At 57.5% G+C, this 14,800-nt stretch overlaps 2 protein-coding genes across 15 annotated transcripts in view; one reads left to right on the forward strand and one right to left on the reverse strand.

Moving 5' to 3' along the window:
* The window catches only part of CAMK2B (calcium/calmodulin dependent protein kinase II beta), a 94,799-nt gene extending 92,817 nt beyond the window's left edge, over window positions 1-1,982 (forward strand). For 12 of the 13 annotated variants that reach the window (XM_067745788.1, XM_067745784.1, XM_067745785.1 and 9 more), the window contains one exon: window positions 130-1,982. The gene's annotated coding sequence lies outside the window, so the exon portion shown is untranslated. The remainder of the gene's footprint in view (window positions 1-129) is intronic. The other variant, XM_067745783.1, reaches the window with a different exon arrangement.
* Window positions 1,983-4,385: 2,403 nt separating this feature from the next.
* On the reverse strand, window positions 4,386-14,688 carry YKT6 (YKT6 v-SNARE homolog). Of its 2 annotated transcripts, none has more exons than XM_067745804.1 (7): window positions 14,546-14,688; window positions 12,014-12,096; window positions 10,722-10,822; window positions 9,602-9,706; window positions 9,247-9,312; window positions 6,902-7,003; window positions 4,386-6,087 (listed from the first exon to the last, which is right to left on the reverse strand). In XM_067745804.1, the coding sequence occupies exons 1-7, from the start codon at window positions 14,647-14,649 to the stop codon at window positions 6,052-6,054; spliced, it is 597 nt and encodes a 198-aa protein (XP_067601905.1). In that variant the 5' UTR covers window positions 14,650-14,688; the 3' UTR covers window positions 4,386-6,051. The 2 variants fall into 2 exon arrangements, with proteins under 2 accessions (XP_067601905.1, XP_067601906.1); XM_067745805.1 differs by lacking the exon at window positions 14,546-14,688 and adding an exon at window positions 13,913-14,437.
* Window positions 14,689-14,800: the final 112 nt, after the last annotated feature.

Consider the following 14,800-nt stretch of genomic DNA (forward strand, 5'->3'; position numbering starts at 1 on the left):
CGGGTCAGGGCCTCCAGGCTCCTCGCCGGGCGGCCTCGCAGGCGCCCACCTTGCAGACGCCAAACCCGTGTCAGACGGAGAGCGGCCGCCGGACGCTGACCTGCCCGCCCTCGGTCCGCCCCGTTTCAGAGCTGCCGCGGCTGGTTTCACGGGACAGACTCGGTGTTTGGAGCCCAGCTGCCCTCGGGCGCACGGCCTGCCTGTCGCATGTTTGTGTCTGCCTCGTTCCTCCCCTGGTGCCTGTGTCTGCAGAAAACCAAGACCAGATGTGATTTCTTTTTAAAAACAAGACGACAACCGCACACACAAAATTGATGTCGGATGAAATGGAAAAAAAACGAAACAAGGGAAAAAGCTGTAAAAAGCCCTGGCGTTTGTGGGGCTTCGAACCTTCTGGCCGCTCCCCGCCTAAGCTCCACGTGTCCGTCTGCTCCTGGCCTCCTCCGGGGACCGGCCGGGGCAGTGAACTTGTCCGCAGGGGCCTGCCACCCAAGGAACGGTGTTTGCTAGGTGGCGCCCACCCCCACGCGTCTGCATCCTCCCTGCCGCGCATGGCTCCTTGTCAGGAGTGTCAGGTGTCGTCTGGGGAGGGGCTGGGGGGGCTGAGCATGGCTGTCCTCCCTCCTGCTTCCCTTCCCTCCTGTCCTCCCCGGGGAGGCGCAGGTGCGAGCTCCCGGTGTCCCTGGCATGGGTGAGCAGTGCAGAGGCTGGGCCAGCCCCTCTGGGAGGATGCGGAGCCCTCGGAGAAGGCCCGGCGGGCCCAGGGCTCCAGCTCTGGCCCCATTGGGGCCAGGGAGGTGCACTGGGTCAGGCAGGGGGTGTAGGGGGGTCACCCCTTACTTTCAGACCTCATGCCTGGCAAGAGACATGCCGAGAGGATGCTGCTGGCTGCGGCCCAGTGTGCAGGGGTCCCCGGGGCTGGCCTCCCTTCTGTTCAGGCACCTCTCCCTCTTTGCCCCCTCCCCCCTCCCCCCGTGTGGGTGTGGGGCAGGAAGGAGAGAGGGGTCAGAGGCGGGTGGGTGCCTTTGGCTCCCAGGCCGAGGCAGAGTCCAGGCAGGTGTTTGCTGAAGGAAGCTGCGCTTTCGGAGTCTGGGCCCAGGGCAGCAGGGAGCGGAGGGCCGCACGGGGCTGCGTGTGACAGGGACCCCCGGGGTTGGGAGAAGGCGGGCTGGGCTCACCTGGGGTCCCCCTGCGTGCTGGCGGGCACTGTGGCGAGCCTCCGGGATGGGCCACGTGGCCAGGGGGCGGCAGAGAGAGTCAAGGGCCGTCGTCTGGGTGTGCGAGCGGGTCTGAGCTGGCCCGCTGGGCTGTGGTTGGGGGGGTGCAGGGGCCGTGATCGCAGAGGTGCAGGACCCCCTGCCCCAGTACCTGCCCTCTTCCACTCATGTTGTTTTCAACACGGATTTTCTTTATCTTCCCCCCCAATCAAGCCAAGGGAGGGGCCTGGAGTGGGGAACAGGACACAGGATGCTGGTCTCCAAGGGGACTGTCCATCGACAGACACTCAGAGTGGACGCTCGCCTGCCCGTCCGCGGCTGTGCTCAGGACAGCTGTCCCCACCCACGGACGCGGGGTAAACACCTGCCAGGCTCCCTGGGCCTCGGGCAGCGGCAGGGCCCGCCGTGGACAGCGTGTGGCCCGGCCAACCTCGCCTCCTTGGGCCTCCTCCCCTCCTCTACCCCTTCTCTCCACGGAGCTGCCTGTCTGGGATAATTTGGGGGTTTTTTTCTGGGGGATAGTTCTTTTGCATGACCCCTCATGAGCAAGCCACACCCGCTCTTCTAGCTAGATGTCCGCGGTGTGGCAGCGTCGGCCAGCCCGCCCTGCAGAGGGTCGGCTGCCTGCGGTGCTGGCCGGCCTTTCCTCTTCTCTCTTTTTGCTGAGTTTCATTGTCTTTTCTTTCTGAGCCTTGTAAGTGTACAAAATTATTATTTTGTTCTGTCTCGGGAAACTGCAAATAAAAGGAAAACAGGACAAACTGCTTCAAGTGCATCCGCGTGCTCTATGCTGGGACCCTGCTGACCCCTCACCTCACGGCAGGTCCCTTCTCCACCATGTGGGCCCCGGGCTGGCCAGGCTGCAGAAACCTTAGGCCAGACGTTCCCGAGCCCGTCTCGGTGGACGGCACGCCCAGGTGGGGCCCCTCCGTGCCGCTGCAGGTCAAGCTCTGCCAGCTATCCCCACCCCAACCTCTGGTTCCCCTGAGGCCCTGGACAGACCCCTGAGTCCCCACGCCCCCAACCTCTCCCGTCACCCTAGTGGCCTCTGAAGATGAGGCTGGGAGAGCGGATCTATGTGGGAAGAGCCACAGGACCAAGGCCTGCTGCCCTGTCCAATCTCTCCCTCCACCCATCCGTTCTTCGTGCACGTTGATTAGAACACGCGGTGCCCAAGGCCAGCCCCCGCTGCTCCTGTGGGCCCTCACGCTGATTTGTGTAGACAGCATGTAGGTGTCACACAGGCCAGCGTGGATGTCAGACACCGACGTCAGGAGCAGAAGAGCAGTGGCTGCTGAGATGCAGAGGACAGAGCGGGCGATGACAACGGGGGCCCGGAGAGACTCTGCAAGGAGCCCCGAACAGCAAGAGCCCAGCAGAGACCAGGGGGACAGAGGGATGCCAGGTACGGAGGCTCCCAGATGGTCGCAGACTGAGGAGAGGGCGGGAGGGAGCGAGGGCCCAGGGTCGGCACAGCCAGGTGGTCCCCACCAGGCCTTCCCTCTGCAGCTTAGCCCCAGCATGGAGGGACGTGTCACCTGGCTGCCCACGGCACCCCTACAGCAGGGGACACAAAAGCCTGCTGGGCCTCCCTCGGGAACACTCACCCTCGGCCTGTGTGGCTGAGTGAGCGCTGGCCCTGTGGCTGCTGGCCTGTCTGATCACCTGACCACAGAGCCGCATGGCAGCCCGGCCCCGCGGCTGTCTGACCACGTGGCCACATGACCACACCGCTGCATGGTCGCCTGGCCCTCCGGACATCTGCCCTCGTGGCCGCACACACTCAGGCCCCGCCGGGCGAGGGCTTCTGGGGCCTGCCTGTGCTCTGCTGTCCCTCCCGCAGACCTCTTGGCCCACCTCGCTCCCAGGCAGACCCTGGGCAGCCCTGCTGGTACCTCAGAGGCACCCTCCTGTGGAGATGGGCAGCCTCACCTCCACGCCTGGTCCCCAGGCCCTGCTGCCTGTCTGTACCTTACGCCTCGAGCTTACTCAGCACAGAAATACAGGCTTCAAGACAATCTGATACACCAAACGCGCCCACCCAGGGGGGTCCAAGTGACTTCTGACGAGACAGCTGCCGCTTCGGGCCAGCTCAGTCCTGTCCACTGGGACAGAACAGGCCTCCTCCTCCAGCCTCGGCATCTGGTTGCAGGCACCTTCAGATGGGCCAGGAGGCCCTCGATGCCAGCTTGTCGGCCCCGTGGCCGATACCCGGCAGGGGCTCTCAGGTGTGCAGGCAGGAGGGAGGGCTGCACGGGGAGCACCTCGGAGGATCCGAGAGCAGGGCACAGAGAATCTAGGACAGAGCCCGCGAGTGGAGTCTGTCCCCGCCGCCGCAGTATCTAGGGCTCCACTCACCTATCAGCTGTAATCCGAGGAGGCTTTCCAGGCCAGGCCTCCCTCCGGGCACCCGCCACCGCCTCCCCCCACCCCCCATCCCCCCCACTGCAGATTCTGAACCCTGAGGTGTGCCAGGACTCCGAAACCCAGAGCAGGGCCGGCAGGATGGGCAGAGGGAGGTCAGTGAGAGGGCCTTTCACTTGTCATTTTAAAAAGCACGTGCTTTGGGCATAGCTCCCTGCACCATGGGTAAAAACCCTGCCCTGGCGGGTCCTCTGGGCACGAAAAGCCGGGAATGCCCACGCTGCTCCCTATTGCGATGGTCAGAAGTAAGGCTGAAAACAGGCCCCAGGCCAGCGAAGAGACAGACTGAGAAGTGTTTGCAGACCGTCTGATGGCCAGCTGCCGAGGATGTCCCCTAAACGAGGATGAGAGTCCCAGGCCTGCAAGGATGCCTGGAGCACAGGGAGCTCCCACACCCCAGCAAAGACAGCACGCGCTGGAGGGGTTCCCATCTGTGTGGCCCCGGCCCTGTGGCTGTGCGGCAGCCTCCCAGGCGTAGTGAGGACCAGGTCACAGGGTTCAGAGCAGGGCTTCTCTCTGCTCTGCGGCTCCGTCACCCACTTCCTGCTAGAAAAGTCTGAGGGGAGATGACCGCTTGGGCCTGGTGGGGAGGGGAGCGGGGGTGGGGGGTTAAGGGAGATGCTGTCTCCCCCCACAGGAACTGCCCCAGGAGACGGGGGACCCCACGCTCTGCAGGCGCACGGCGCGGAGAGGCAGGGCTCCCGCGGAAAGGGGTCCCTGGGGCTCCAACAAAGCACAGGACTATTTTGGAATTTCAAAAGTCAACTTTATCCAGATAGGAACCTTTCAGACAGAACACAGAGAGAAAAAGGTAGGCGGCACTTATTAAAATACACTTTGCCAAACGATTTAACATTAGAATACAAGAGGAGCTGGGGAAATGCCGGATGCGGGGTCTCGGCCAGCCCCACCCCCAGTTCCTCCCCAGTATCCTCCGAAGTGGGAGGAGAGTCAGACAAAGCTCAAATCATTCCTAAGGGGAGCTCACGGCCACCTCAGGCGCCAGCGAGCAGGCTGGGTCTGCGCCTTTCAGGGGCATCCGCGGCAGCAGGACTCACACGGGCAGGCTGCTTTTAGAGAAAAAGGGCAGCTGGCAGGTGAATCTCTTCGGGTGGGGTCCTCGGAAGCCACGCGGATCCCACCTTCTGGCCCAAGCAAGGGAACTCGCGGCCGCTGGCACTGCCCGTCAGGGCAGTGGGACCTCCCAGTTAGGGCAAGAACAGAGTGCGCAGGGATGGACACCCAGGGACGAGACCACACTGGTTGACACCACCCCAGCACGGGCTTCCGCGGAGACTGAGTCCCGCAGGGGCATCCCGAGCTTGTGTCCTCAAGAAGTGCAGCAGGGCCCCAGGAGGCAGTCTGGAACATGGCAGTAGGGCCCGAGGGACCAGAGAGGCTGAGAAGGGCCCAGAGGCCCCCGGGCCACTGCCTGGGCTGCTCTGCGTGTCTGTTTCCAGGGTTGGGCCTCAGAGCCGTGGGCCTCGTGCGGCTGGGGTGGGGGGGGGGAGGGTGCGGGCTCAGCGGTGCTTCTGCAGGGGGCTGGGCTGGAGTGTGGAAGGCGCAGGCCGTAAGTGGGGTGCTGGGAGCCCCCGGGCTGGCTGGCACCTTCTCTTGGTGCCTGGTAGTGGTGGCCACAGTAAAGGTCACTTGCTAAGACGTGTGTTAAGTCCCAGGTGATTGTCAGGACAGTCTTGTCACCAGAAAGGCAAGTGAAACCTGTTCATGAGAGCCTACAGCACACCCTGCTATGATCCAGATGTTCAAAGCCAGACCGCAAGTCCGGGCAGGCGCCCCTCCCGAACTTCCAAGGCATCTCTTTGGAGCTCGCTGGACGGGCACTGCAGAAAGTCAGCCTCAGCAGGAGCGCAAACAAGGTCTCAGAACTTGTGAAGCCCAGTGGCTGTCTCCTCCCGACATGGACACGCTGGCCCGAGCCCCCATCGGCGCCCCCCACGCCCACTGCGCCCGCAGTGGCTGTCTGTCCCACCCCAGCCCTGTAGTCAGGGCACCCCACTCACTGGACTGTTAACACAGCTAGCGTACAGATAAAACCCAAAGGTGTACTGACGATCAACAAAGAGCCGGCTCTGACCCCGCCGTGGGCCTTGCACACGTCCTTCCCAGGGGGTTAGAAACGAGCCCTGCAGCATCTACAGGAGTCACTGAGCTTTATGGTTTCATTCGGCCCCAAAATACACGTTTAGGGGGCCTCAAATTACTAGACATGTGAATCTGAACGTTCCCCACCCCCAGGTCCCTTCCACCCTTCGGTTCCTCCCACGAGCTCCAAAGCCAAAGTTGAGTCTGTCCCACTCGGGTCGTTCCACGGTGGGTCTGCTCCCTGGGGGCTGCAGTTCCGATGTGAGTGACGGTGGCGTGCCAGCGCAGGGGCCTCTGCCGGCCGCTGTCACATGATCGCACAGCACGAGTTTTGCTTCCGGGCCTGGAAAGAGACAAAGAAGAGCTGAAGAGGTGGACCTCGGCACACGTAGCACTGGGGGCTCCGTGGGGGTTGGGCGGCTTTACCGGGGGCTCCGGGAATCGCAAGGAGAGAGAGAGAGAACCGGCCCGTCCGCGACGCCTGGAGCGAAGCTGTCCAGGAGCAGTTCATACCCCTGAAGTTATTTTGTCCGCCTTCCGTTAACGCTATCAGTAAGGAAGTAAACTTCCTGTTGTCAAGCCAAGTACAAAGAACAGGAACGTTAAGTCGGGTTGGCTGAGTCTCTTCCTCTGCTCCGGCCCCATCTCCCCGTAAAGCTGTCTTAACCCACAGGGGTGCTTCTTACTGAGGATGTCCTCAGAGAACAGAGAGGTTCACACTTCGTTTGTGGGGCCTCCGTTACCTTCCCTCTCACCTCCTGTTCGCAGATGCCCCCTAGCCCCACTGGCATCGCCCTTCAAGGCACACGTGAGAGCAAACGTGTGTGTGGATGGACCAAGTAAACGCAGCGCCCCGCTGTTCAAACTGAAATCCTTTGGCTGAAGGGAAGCTAACTAGGAACATAAGGAACTCTCTGGAAGGCGGCACACTGCTGCTCCTCGGCAGGCAGCAGGGATGCGGGGCCCACCCTTCCGGCCTGGGGAGGGGGGAGCCTGGAGGCAGGGCGGGGCAAGGCCCCAGCTCACCTAGGCTCCCACAGCGCCCCAGTGAACCTGCCGCTACTGACCGGCCACGTTACTGAACGTTCCAAGGAAGACTTGTTTAGTGGTGAGCACTGCTCTGCAGAAGGGGTGCTCGGGAGCCGGGCCGCACTCACCGTTTTATAGAAGGCTTTAGACTGTATTCCCAGCACTTCGGATTTGGACACCAGGTCATCTAGCTTCTCGCCTCGCTCTAACAAAGACTCCATGGTGTTGTGCTGGACAAGAAGAAAAACGGAAAAGAACACTTTGCTCTGTTCACAAAGTGAGTAGACGCCAGCCCCCTCGAGAAGCTCAGTCACAAGAAAGCACTTCCTTTGGGCCCCTCCGCCATATCTGGGCCACTGCATCAAGACACAGTGTCCCAGACCTGTGGAGGAAACAGGACCTAGTGACCTTCCTGGAGAACCTAGAAGGTTCTAACTGGGACATAAAGCACTTCCCCCAAATCCTCCACAGCACAGGCTCAGCCAGCCACACTCCAGGAGGGATCACCTACGCCTGTATTTATACACACACATTCCTACTGCACAGAACGCTTCCTGTTCCCCCAGGGGAACTGTGTCTAAATCGCATTACTGTCAATTCTGCGAGAGCACTTCTGCACTTAGGCAGTACAGACAGACCCTTTCTGAACGGGTGAAGGGATGGAGGCCCTCAGAAGAGCCCCCAGCCCCACTGCCAGGACCATCAGGAAGTGGCCGACTCACTCCCACCCCAGACGGCCATTGCTAGGGCAGCCGCAAGGCCCTCAGAGGCCTCTTCAGAACAAGTGGCACGAACCTAGCTTTGCACATGTGAAACGGCACAGAATGAGGAGTGAGCAAAAATGTCCTTTATCTCTACACACAGCCGAGCAACTCTGATTTCCACCATAAAAAGTTAACTGGCTCAAGACATGAATGGGATAAAAGGTAGCATAACCAGTAATCCAGATTTTATCACTGCAGCCAGAATGGGCTGGGTGTCCAGGACCCATCTGCTCTGTGCAGTGGAGAGAGAAGGAAAAACGGGGAGCATGTGTCCCCCGGCTCTGTGGTGCTCACGTGCGCAGGTTCTGAAGCAGCAGAAGGCAGAGACAGGGCTCGGTTAGGAAACATGCAGAAACATGTCACAAAAGACAGAGAAGTGCCTGAAAACTGTCACATCTAACTTTCATTCCAAAGCCCCCAAACATTATCCAAAGCATGGTTTAGAAGACCTAGGCTTGGAGCCCCTGGGATGCTCTTTATAGAACACAGCCTGCTGGGTCCTGCCCCAGACCTGTGCATGAAAGCTGAGCCAGCATTGGTAGGAGTTTTATATTTGGGGTAGGATTTGTCTGGCCACCTTTTCTGGGTTTTATTTTAATTTTCGGGGGGCTGTGCTGCGCAGCTTGTGGGATCTTAGTTTCCTGACCAGGGATCGAACCTGTGTCCCCGCAGTGGAAGCGCGGAGCCCTAACCACTGGACGGCCAGGGAAGTCCCCTTTCCTGGGTTTTATATCCATCTACTTAGGTGTCCATTACTTGCCGGCGCGGGCTAAGCCCTCGCCCTAAGCCGAAGCCGGGCGTTGTTCTGTGAGCAGGGGCGTAAAGCTCAGGATAAGCTCCCAGTCCTGGGAGCTCGCACACGGGTCAGGATTCACGTAAACGTGCAATGACAATGCAGCGACATTCGGAAAGGGCCTGTACAGCCTCCGAGTACCCTGGTGGCCTGAGTGCAGGGCGCCCGTGCAGGAGGCAGACAGGAAAGGGAGGGAGGGCCCGGGGTGCGGGACCATGTCAGGGAGCCTGCACTTTATCCTGGAGCTGACTTGGGAGCTGCCAAGGACTTCAGGCAGAAGAGTGACAGATCAACAGCTACTGTGTAGTGGACAGACTGGAGGGAGGCAGGAAGCCAGGGGACCAGTCAGAGGCAGAGGCCCCAAGAATCAAAGCCAGTGCTGATTGAGGGCCAAAGGTAGCTCAGAGTTTTAACAAAATGTTGAAGCAATTACAAACCAGGATATTTCAGCTAAAAATGCAGGGTTCCCGCTCTTCTAAAACAGGCCTGATTCTGACAACGCCGGGCCTGCATTTAGTCAGAGCGGGTGAGCCTCAGTCTGTGCCGAGACCCAGACCCTGAAAGGGAGGCGCCTGCTGGGCAGTGGCTCAAGCTAAGACAGGCACTGCAGAGGCAGGACCACAGAACTCAGATCCCCCGAACCCAGTAACTACCCAGACAGGGAGCGCGGACGGGAATATGCTGGGTCCCTCACACAACGGGTGCCGTTAACCAAGACGGGGTGCGGGAGGGATCCTGCTAGGGTTGTCTGAGTGAGTCTGGCTTTGAGGCCTCTGATGCACGGGGACAGGTGGGCAAACACCACTTTCAGAAAAGTGCTTCGACTACAACTAAAGCAAGTGTCGGCCGCGCGGGCTTGACTACCGGCAAATCTTTCTGCCCCTCGGTTTGGGGACTTGCTCTCCTACTTACTTACCAGGATGATTTTGGTCTCATCTAGTTCAGCCTGCACTTTAGTCATGGGGTCAGCTTCTCGGGGGTTCTAGGAAAGACCCAAAAATAAAAACCATGTCAGGACTGGAGTGGCCACCTGGAAAACGGGGCTCAAAACCAAGTGAGCTGGACACACTTTCAGAAGTTAAAAACCACAGGCTGTTTAACCACATGATAGAGAAGCAAAAGCTTGCCTAGGAGCTCGGGTTCCAGGTCTTAATGTGGGTCCCTGCGTTTTTCAAAAGGACATCAACATCCACATCACCCAGAGCCACAGCCACCAGGGCCACCGGCTCTTCTGTTCCGCGCAGCTTTGGCACACAGTCTTTACACCCTACCTGGTATCTACTGAGGTGACCGTCCAGGCCTGCATACTGGATGGTATCGGGGGATCCAACTGGCCAGTCTATCCTGTCGACCTGCTTGGAGAATTCGTCCAGTACCTGCAGGACAGAGGAGCTCAGCAACACGCCCTCCCTTCTGCTGTGCTCATCCGAAAGAGAGGACCCAGGGAGGAGGGTAGAGGAGGATGGCTAATGGCAAGGGGAAAATCTAAGCTCCAGTTCCTCCTTCCTCAGTATTCTGGGACTTAAACACCGAGGATGCCCAGCCTCACATGAGCCTCATCTGGTGAATGACAGAAGTATCAGAATTTCAAACTACAGATCTCCACTTTTATCAGGTTACGAATTTCCAGAACAAAGGATATTGGCCCTCTAATTTTCCAAAACAATTCTTCAGAAAGGTAATTAGGTCCCTTGAGTTTAAGCAGCCGCCAGATTTCATGTGCTTATAAGTGTACGACTGTTTTGGGGGATGTGAGGCCAGGGCCTTTGAGGAGTTTATCATTAGCACCACACAAACACACTGAAGAACGTGGCGGCGCTAGCCCCACACGGGGCAAGAAGCTGCTGTAACTGCACGATGGGCCAGCAGGGGGACTCCTGCAGCAGAGGCACAGAGGTGGGGAGGGGCCCAGTGTGTGCACTACGAGCCTGTCGGAGCAGAAGAGGGGAGGAGGGGACGTGGGTCACGGGGCAGAGCACGCATTTCTTTCTTCAGAAAGAAATGAAAGTCATGACTTTGAGGGCAGAGGCAGGAAGAGAGCCAGCAAGAGGAGTGATGGGGGCAAAAGCACAGCCAGAGCTGACGCGAGGGCCCCCTCCCGGAAGGAGAGTTGCTGTGACTCTGTGGCCAACAAGAAGAGTCAAGGCAGCACCAGGGACACTAGTAGGGTGAGAAGCAGAAATCGGCAGGGGCAGGGGGTACGGTGGGGTGGGACGGACGGGACTGGGAAGGCTCCCAGACTCTCTCTTGGTTTAGGGTGAAGAGAAAAACTGAGAACAGGTTGATTTTGGACACACTATTTCGCCCCTTCCGCCTTGGGCCCTGTCGTCACTCCCGGCCCCAGTCCACACTCGTCTGTCCAAGTACAGTCCAGCCGAGCTGCAGACACACCTTCTCCAGCAAGGTAAACGCCACCCGGGATGGGTATTCACTGTCAGCAATGACCACTCCCGCCAGACTGTCGTTTCTCACGTAGACATGGCACAGATATTCTAGGGAGACAAGAGGCCAGACACACAGAGGGTGACGTGAGGGCTTTAGACTTTCTCACCACCAAAACCAGTCAGAGTGTTACAGTGCTGGGCTCCTGCCTCCTGGGCCAACGAAGCGGCTCTAAGTGAGGTTTATGGTCAGGCCCTGCACATAGGACAGCACGTGTAGTTCTGACGGCAGCGCGGCCCAACACCTGCTGCAGGGTGAGTGAATGCCCCAAGGCCCAGCGTGCAAAGCCAGGGTCTAAAGGAGCACCAGTGGTGCAGAAACATCCCAGGCAACAGGGCCCCAGGTGCATGTCCAAGTCACGTCCTTGAGCTCTAGGTCAGGCTCGGCTGTATCTTGGGAAGCTGCAGCCCTCTGGGGCTCTGCTGTGCTCTGCTCCCAAGCTGATGGAACCTTGGCCAAGCCAAGCAGCCTCCACTTTCTTTGAAATCACCTGTCAGGGCCTCAGCCTTCCTCATTACAGCAACCTAGCCTGCTCCACTCTGTTGGTGGGCCTTGGCGGGGACAGGGCAGGATGGGAGGAAGAGACAAAGCCCATCCAGAAAAAAATTAGCCACAGCTGGCTGGGGTCTCAAGCATGTGCTGAAGTCATCAAATTATCAAAAGGTACAGTCTATACAAGGGCTTCTGCAAAACAGTCACAATCCCTGAAATTAATTTTTGTCACTTTAAAAGGATTCAGAGATGACACAGCTCACCAAATGCCTCTAAAATAAATGTCTAAAAAAATTTTAAAGGAAACCTGAATCATGAAGAAGAAAAAACTAAGGTCAAGAGGAAAAAATAATGAGTTTCCAGATTCCTGGGCAAAAATCTAAGCAGCACAGAATACAGTATTACCTCCACAGGGCTGGGTGGACGTCCTTTCCTGAGATGTCTACAACTCCAGAGGGGAAAGAGGACACAGCAGGAAGGCCACTTACTGCTCCGAGAGGCGGACCCCAATCTTAAGCGAGTCCAAGCTTTTGGGGGTGATTTTAACCAGGCAACTTCGACACCAACAGTGGGCATAGAATTTTGCGTAACAGGAAAACGAGGAGGAGGGAAGAGAGCAGCTAGCAGAGCAGTGGGGTCCTGGTAGCCCGCTTCATCACGCGGCAACCACTCCTGCTGATCGAGCTCCGAGCTGCCTGAGGTGGGGCAGCCAGGCCAGCACACACTCACAAGGTAGCAGGTCCTCTTACCTTGTTCCTTGACAGAAGCTCTGCTGCCTTTCGAGGAGCGCTCCACAATCAGCTGACTTGTGAAGGTCATGAATTCCTGAACGCTAAGAAACACAACACATATTACCTGTTCCTGCCACCTTGTCCCCAACACAGTGGAAAGGGACCTCTGAGCGTATACACTAAGGAGACACTGCTTCTTGGTTTCGTTCCTTTCCCTCCCAACCTTAGGACGAAATAATAAACACCCTGTCAATGATCACAAATACAGGTAATTAGAAATCACCGAGACCATTCAAACCACATCTGCTTGCTACCTAGCTCGCTCAAACAAACCACTTCCAGACTTCCAGGGAACTTTCTACAGGTTATACTTAATTTAACATTTTGGTCAGTGTATGATTTGGGGCACAGCGGAGAAGCAAAAGCCAGCTCCTGTTTTCAAGGCTCCACTGACTTCTGAGAAGCGGGGACAAGTAAAATCTGTGACAGAATAACGTAAGTGGCAACAACTGTTCAGCGGATGCACAGTCAGTTATGGCCGCTGCCACTGGCTGACCCCGGCAATGCGACATGTCCGCAGTGACTGCTGGCTCTGGCAGAGAACGAGGCCTCCGCTCTGCTGGGGCAAATCCACCCTATGAGCCCGGGGCACTCTGGAAGGAAGGCAGGGCAAGAGCTCAGACAAGACAAGGAAACGGAAAATGGCTCGCACAGAGGCTGAGAGGGAGGAGGCGGCTCACGGGCCCCACTGAGCGATGTGGCCAGAAAGGAAGGGTCCCAAGTGACGACGGTCCAGCTGGAGGAAGCGGAGTTAACAAGAAGCCTCTGACTGGGAATGCCATGTAAAGGGCCATCAGCACAGGGCCGTGACTTGGGGAATCCACAGTTAGCCCCAGCAGATGTGGATACTTCTGAAACCGCACGGAGAGCCACACAGACGAGTGAGGACTCGGGAGGGGACTTCCCTGGCTGGGATCCCAGCTCCACCACTTAGGAGACGTATGACCTCCGGGGCAAGGTACTTACTGCACCAGGCTTCATCTACAAATCGAGATTTACTGCGATGATTAGATGAGCACTTAGCACGATGTCTGGCGCACAGTATTACTTGTTATTATTATTTTGAGAGGGTGATAGGATCAAGATGATCCCTTAGAGAAAACTCTGAAAATAAGGAAGTCCTTGCAGTAAAGCTAAAAAGAGACAGAGCTTAGAGCAGGACTATAATTAGACAAATGAAGAACTGCATTCATTGTGAAAGTCTGCCTACAAGGGCCAGAAAAGCTGGAAAACCCTTCGAAGGGTTGAGGCTTGGGCTCTGATAATCCTGAGACAGGCAGGATGGAAGAGAAGAGGACTTATGAGAAAAACGGTGAGCTCGGCTGGACTACGTGTTGTTTTAAGAGGCACTGGTAGAGCTGTCCCTACAGTATTGCAGTTGTGTTAATCATCTGAAACTGGTCTGGTATCGCAAACCAGTGAGGTGAAAGTCCTACAGTGAAATCTCTGAGAATCTTCAGTATACGTGCGGAGGGGAACAAGAAAAAGTGAAAGAATCAGAATTAGCCAAGTTAGCTCCCAAAGTTCGATCACAGAAAAGAAGGGACACAGAACAGAGACTAGAGGTCATGATAAAGAAAGCTACCAAGTGCCAAGAAGGACCCAGAAAGAAGCAGAAAGTTTCAACAAAATAACAAGAGGAATTGTCTGAGATCCTGCCAGTAAGCCACTCTCATTAAGAACAAAACAGCCGCACTGAAGCAGCGAAAACAGAATCCAGACTGCAGATTCCCCCAGACCCGGAGACTGGATGACCACAGACCCAGACTCTGTAGGGTCCTTCTCCTTTTGTGCCTGAGTCACCCCCATCCCTCCCACGAACAGGCTGGAAGTGTCTGTGGTAATTCTAACACACACCTGATTGCATTAAAGTGCCTCACGAACGTTCAAAAGCTTGTAAGCGCTACAAATCCCACGCTTCCTTCCAAATCTTCACCGTAGAACCCTTCTGTACCACTAAAGCCCAACCATAAAGAGCGTACGATTTGCGTTGGGGTCCTGGCTGGTTTGCCATCCATCTCTTGGGACCTCAGTGACTTCACCCATAAAATACGACAGTATACCAATATCTCTCATACGGAATTGCTGGAAAGCCCCACCAGATAATACAAACGTGGCTCTTAAGGAGTGGCACGTGAACTTCCTAGGTCAGCATCACTAAGTGGGCGTTGCTGGTTTAAAATATAGATCGCTGGGCCTCCACTGGACGTGAACCTGGGGAATCTGCACTTTTTCAAAGCCCCCTAATAATTTTTATACGACAGAAATTTGGAAAAACCCTGATTACAGCATTACGTTCTACGATGGGATAAGGCTTTTTGCGATCAAAAAAACATGAATCTTCAGAGGCACAGTCCGCAGGCCGAGGAAGAGGCCACCGCCGGCTCCACTGCGGGAGGCCGAGCCACGGCCCTTCCCCGATTCCGGGGCCGTCTCCAACCCCGACCCCGGGCCTCCCCGGCCGGGCACCGCCCGCCTGGGCCCGCCTACCTGGACCTCTGGAAGAAGCTGAAGGAGGACACGTCGTACGCGGCTTTGAGGAGCACCGCCTTGGCATCGCCTTTGTACAGGACGCTGAGGCTGTACAGCCTCATGGCGCCGCGCCCTCGGGCCGGCTACCCGCCTGGCCGCGGGATCGGCTCGCAGGGAGCAGCTCGGCACCGCCCCTCGAGACCACCACAGGTTGCTGACGGGTCGGCCGCCGGCTTCCTCCGCCTGGCTCTGGGTCCACTTCCGGCTCCGATC

The sequence above is a fragment of the Pseudorca crassidens genome, chromosome 8 (genome assembly GCF_039906515.1).
Source record: "Pseudorca crassidens isolate mPseCra1 chromosome 8, mPseCra1.hap1, whole genome shotgun sequence".
Classification (NCBI taxonomy): Eukaryota; Metazoa; Chordata; class Mammalia; order Artiodactyla; family Delphinidae; genus Pseudorca; species Pseudorca crassidens.

What these genes read in the sequence shown, in the direction of transcription:
- YKT6 (XM_067745804.1), bottom strand. Translation starts at nt 14,649, where the DNA reads ATGAGGCTGTACAGCCTCAGCGTCCTGTACAAAGGCGATGCCAAGGCG. An exon ending in GTCACCTCAGTAGATACCAG is followed by an intron (nt 9,313 to 9,601) that starts GTAGGGTGTAAA and finishes GGTCTTTCCTAG; the next exon opens with AACCCCCGAGAAGCTGACCC. An exon ending in CTAAAGCCTTCTATAAAACG is followed by an intron (nt 6,088 to 6,901) that starts GTGAGTGCGGCC and finishes GTCTCTTTCCAG; the next exon opens with GCCCGGAAGCAAAACTCGTG.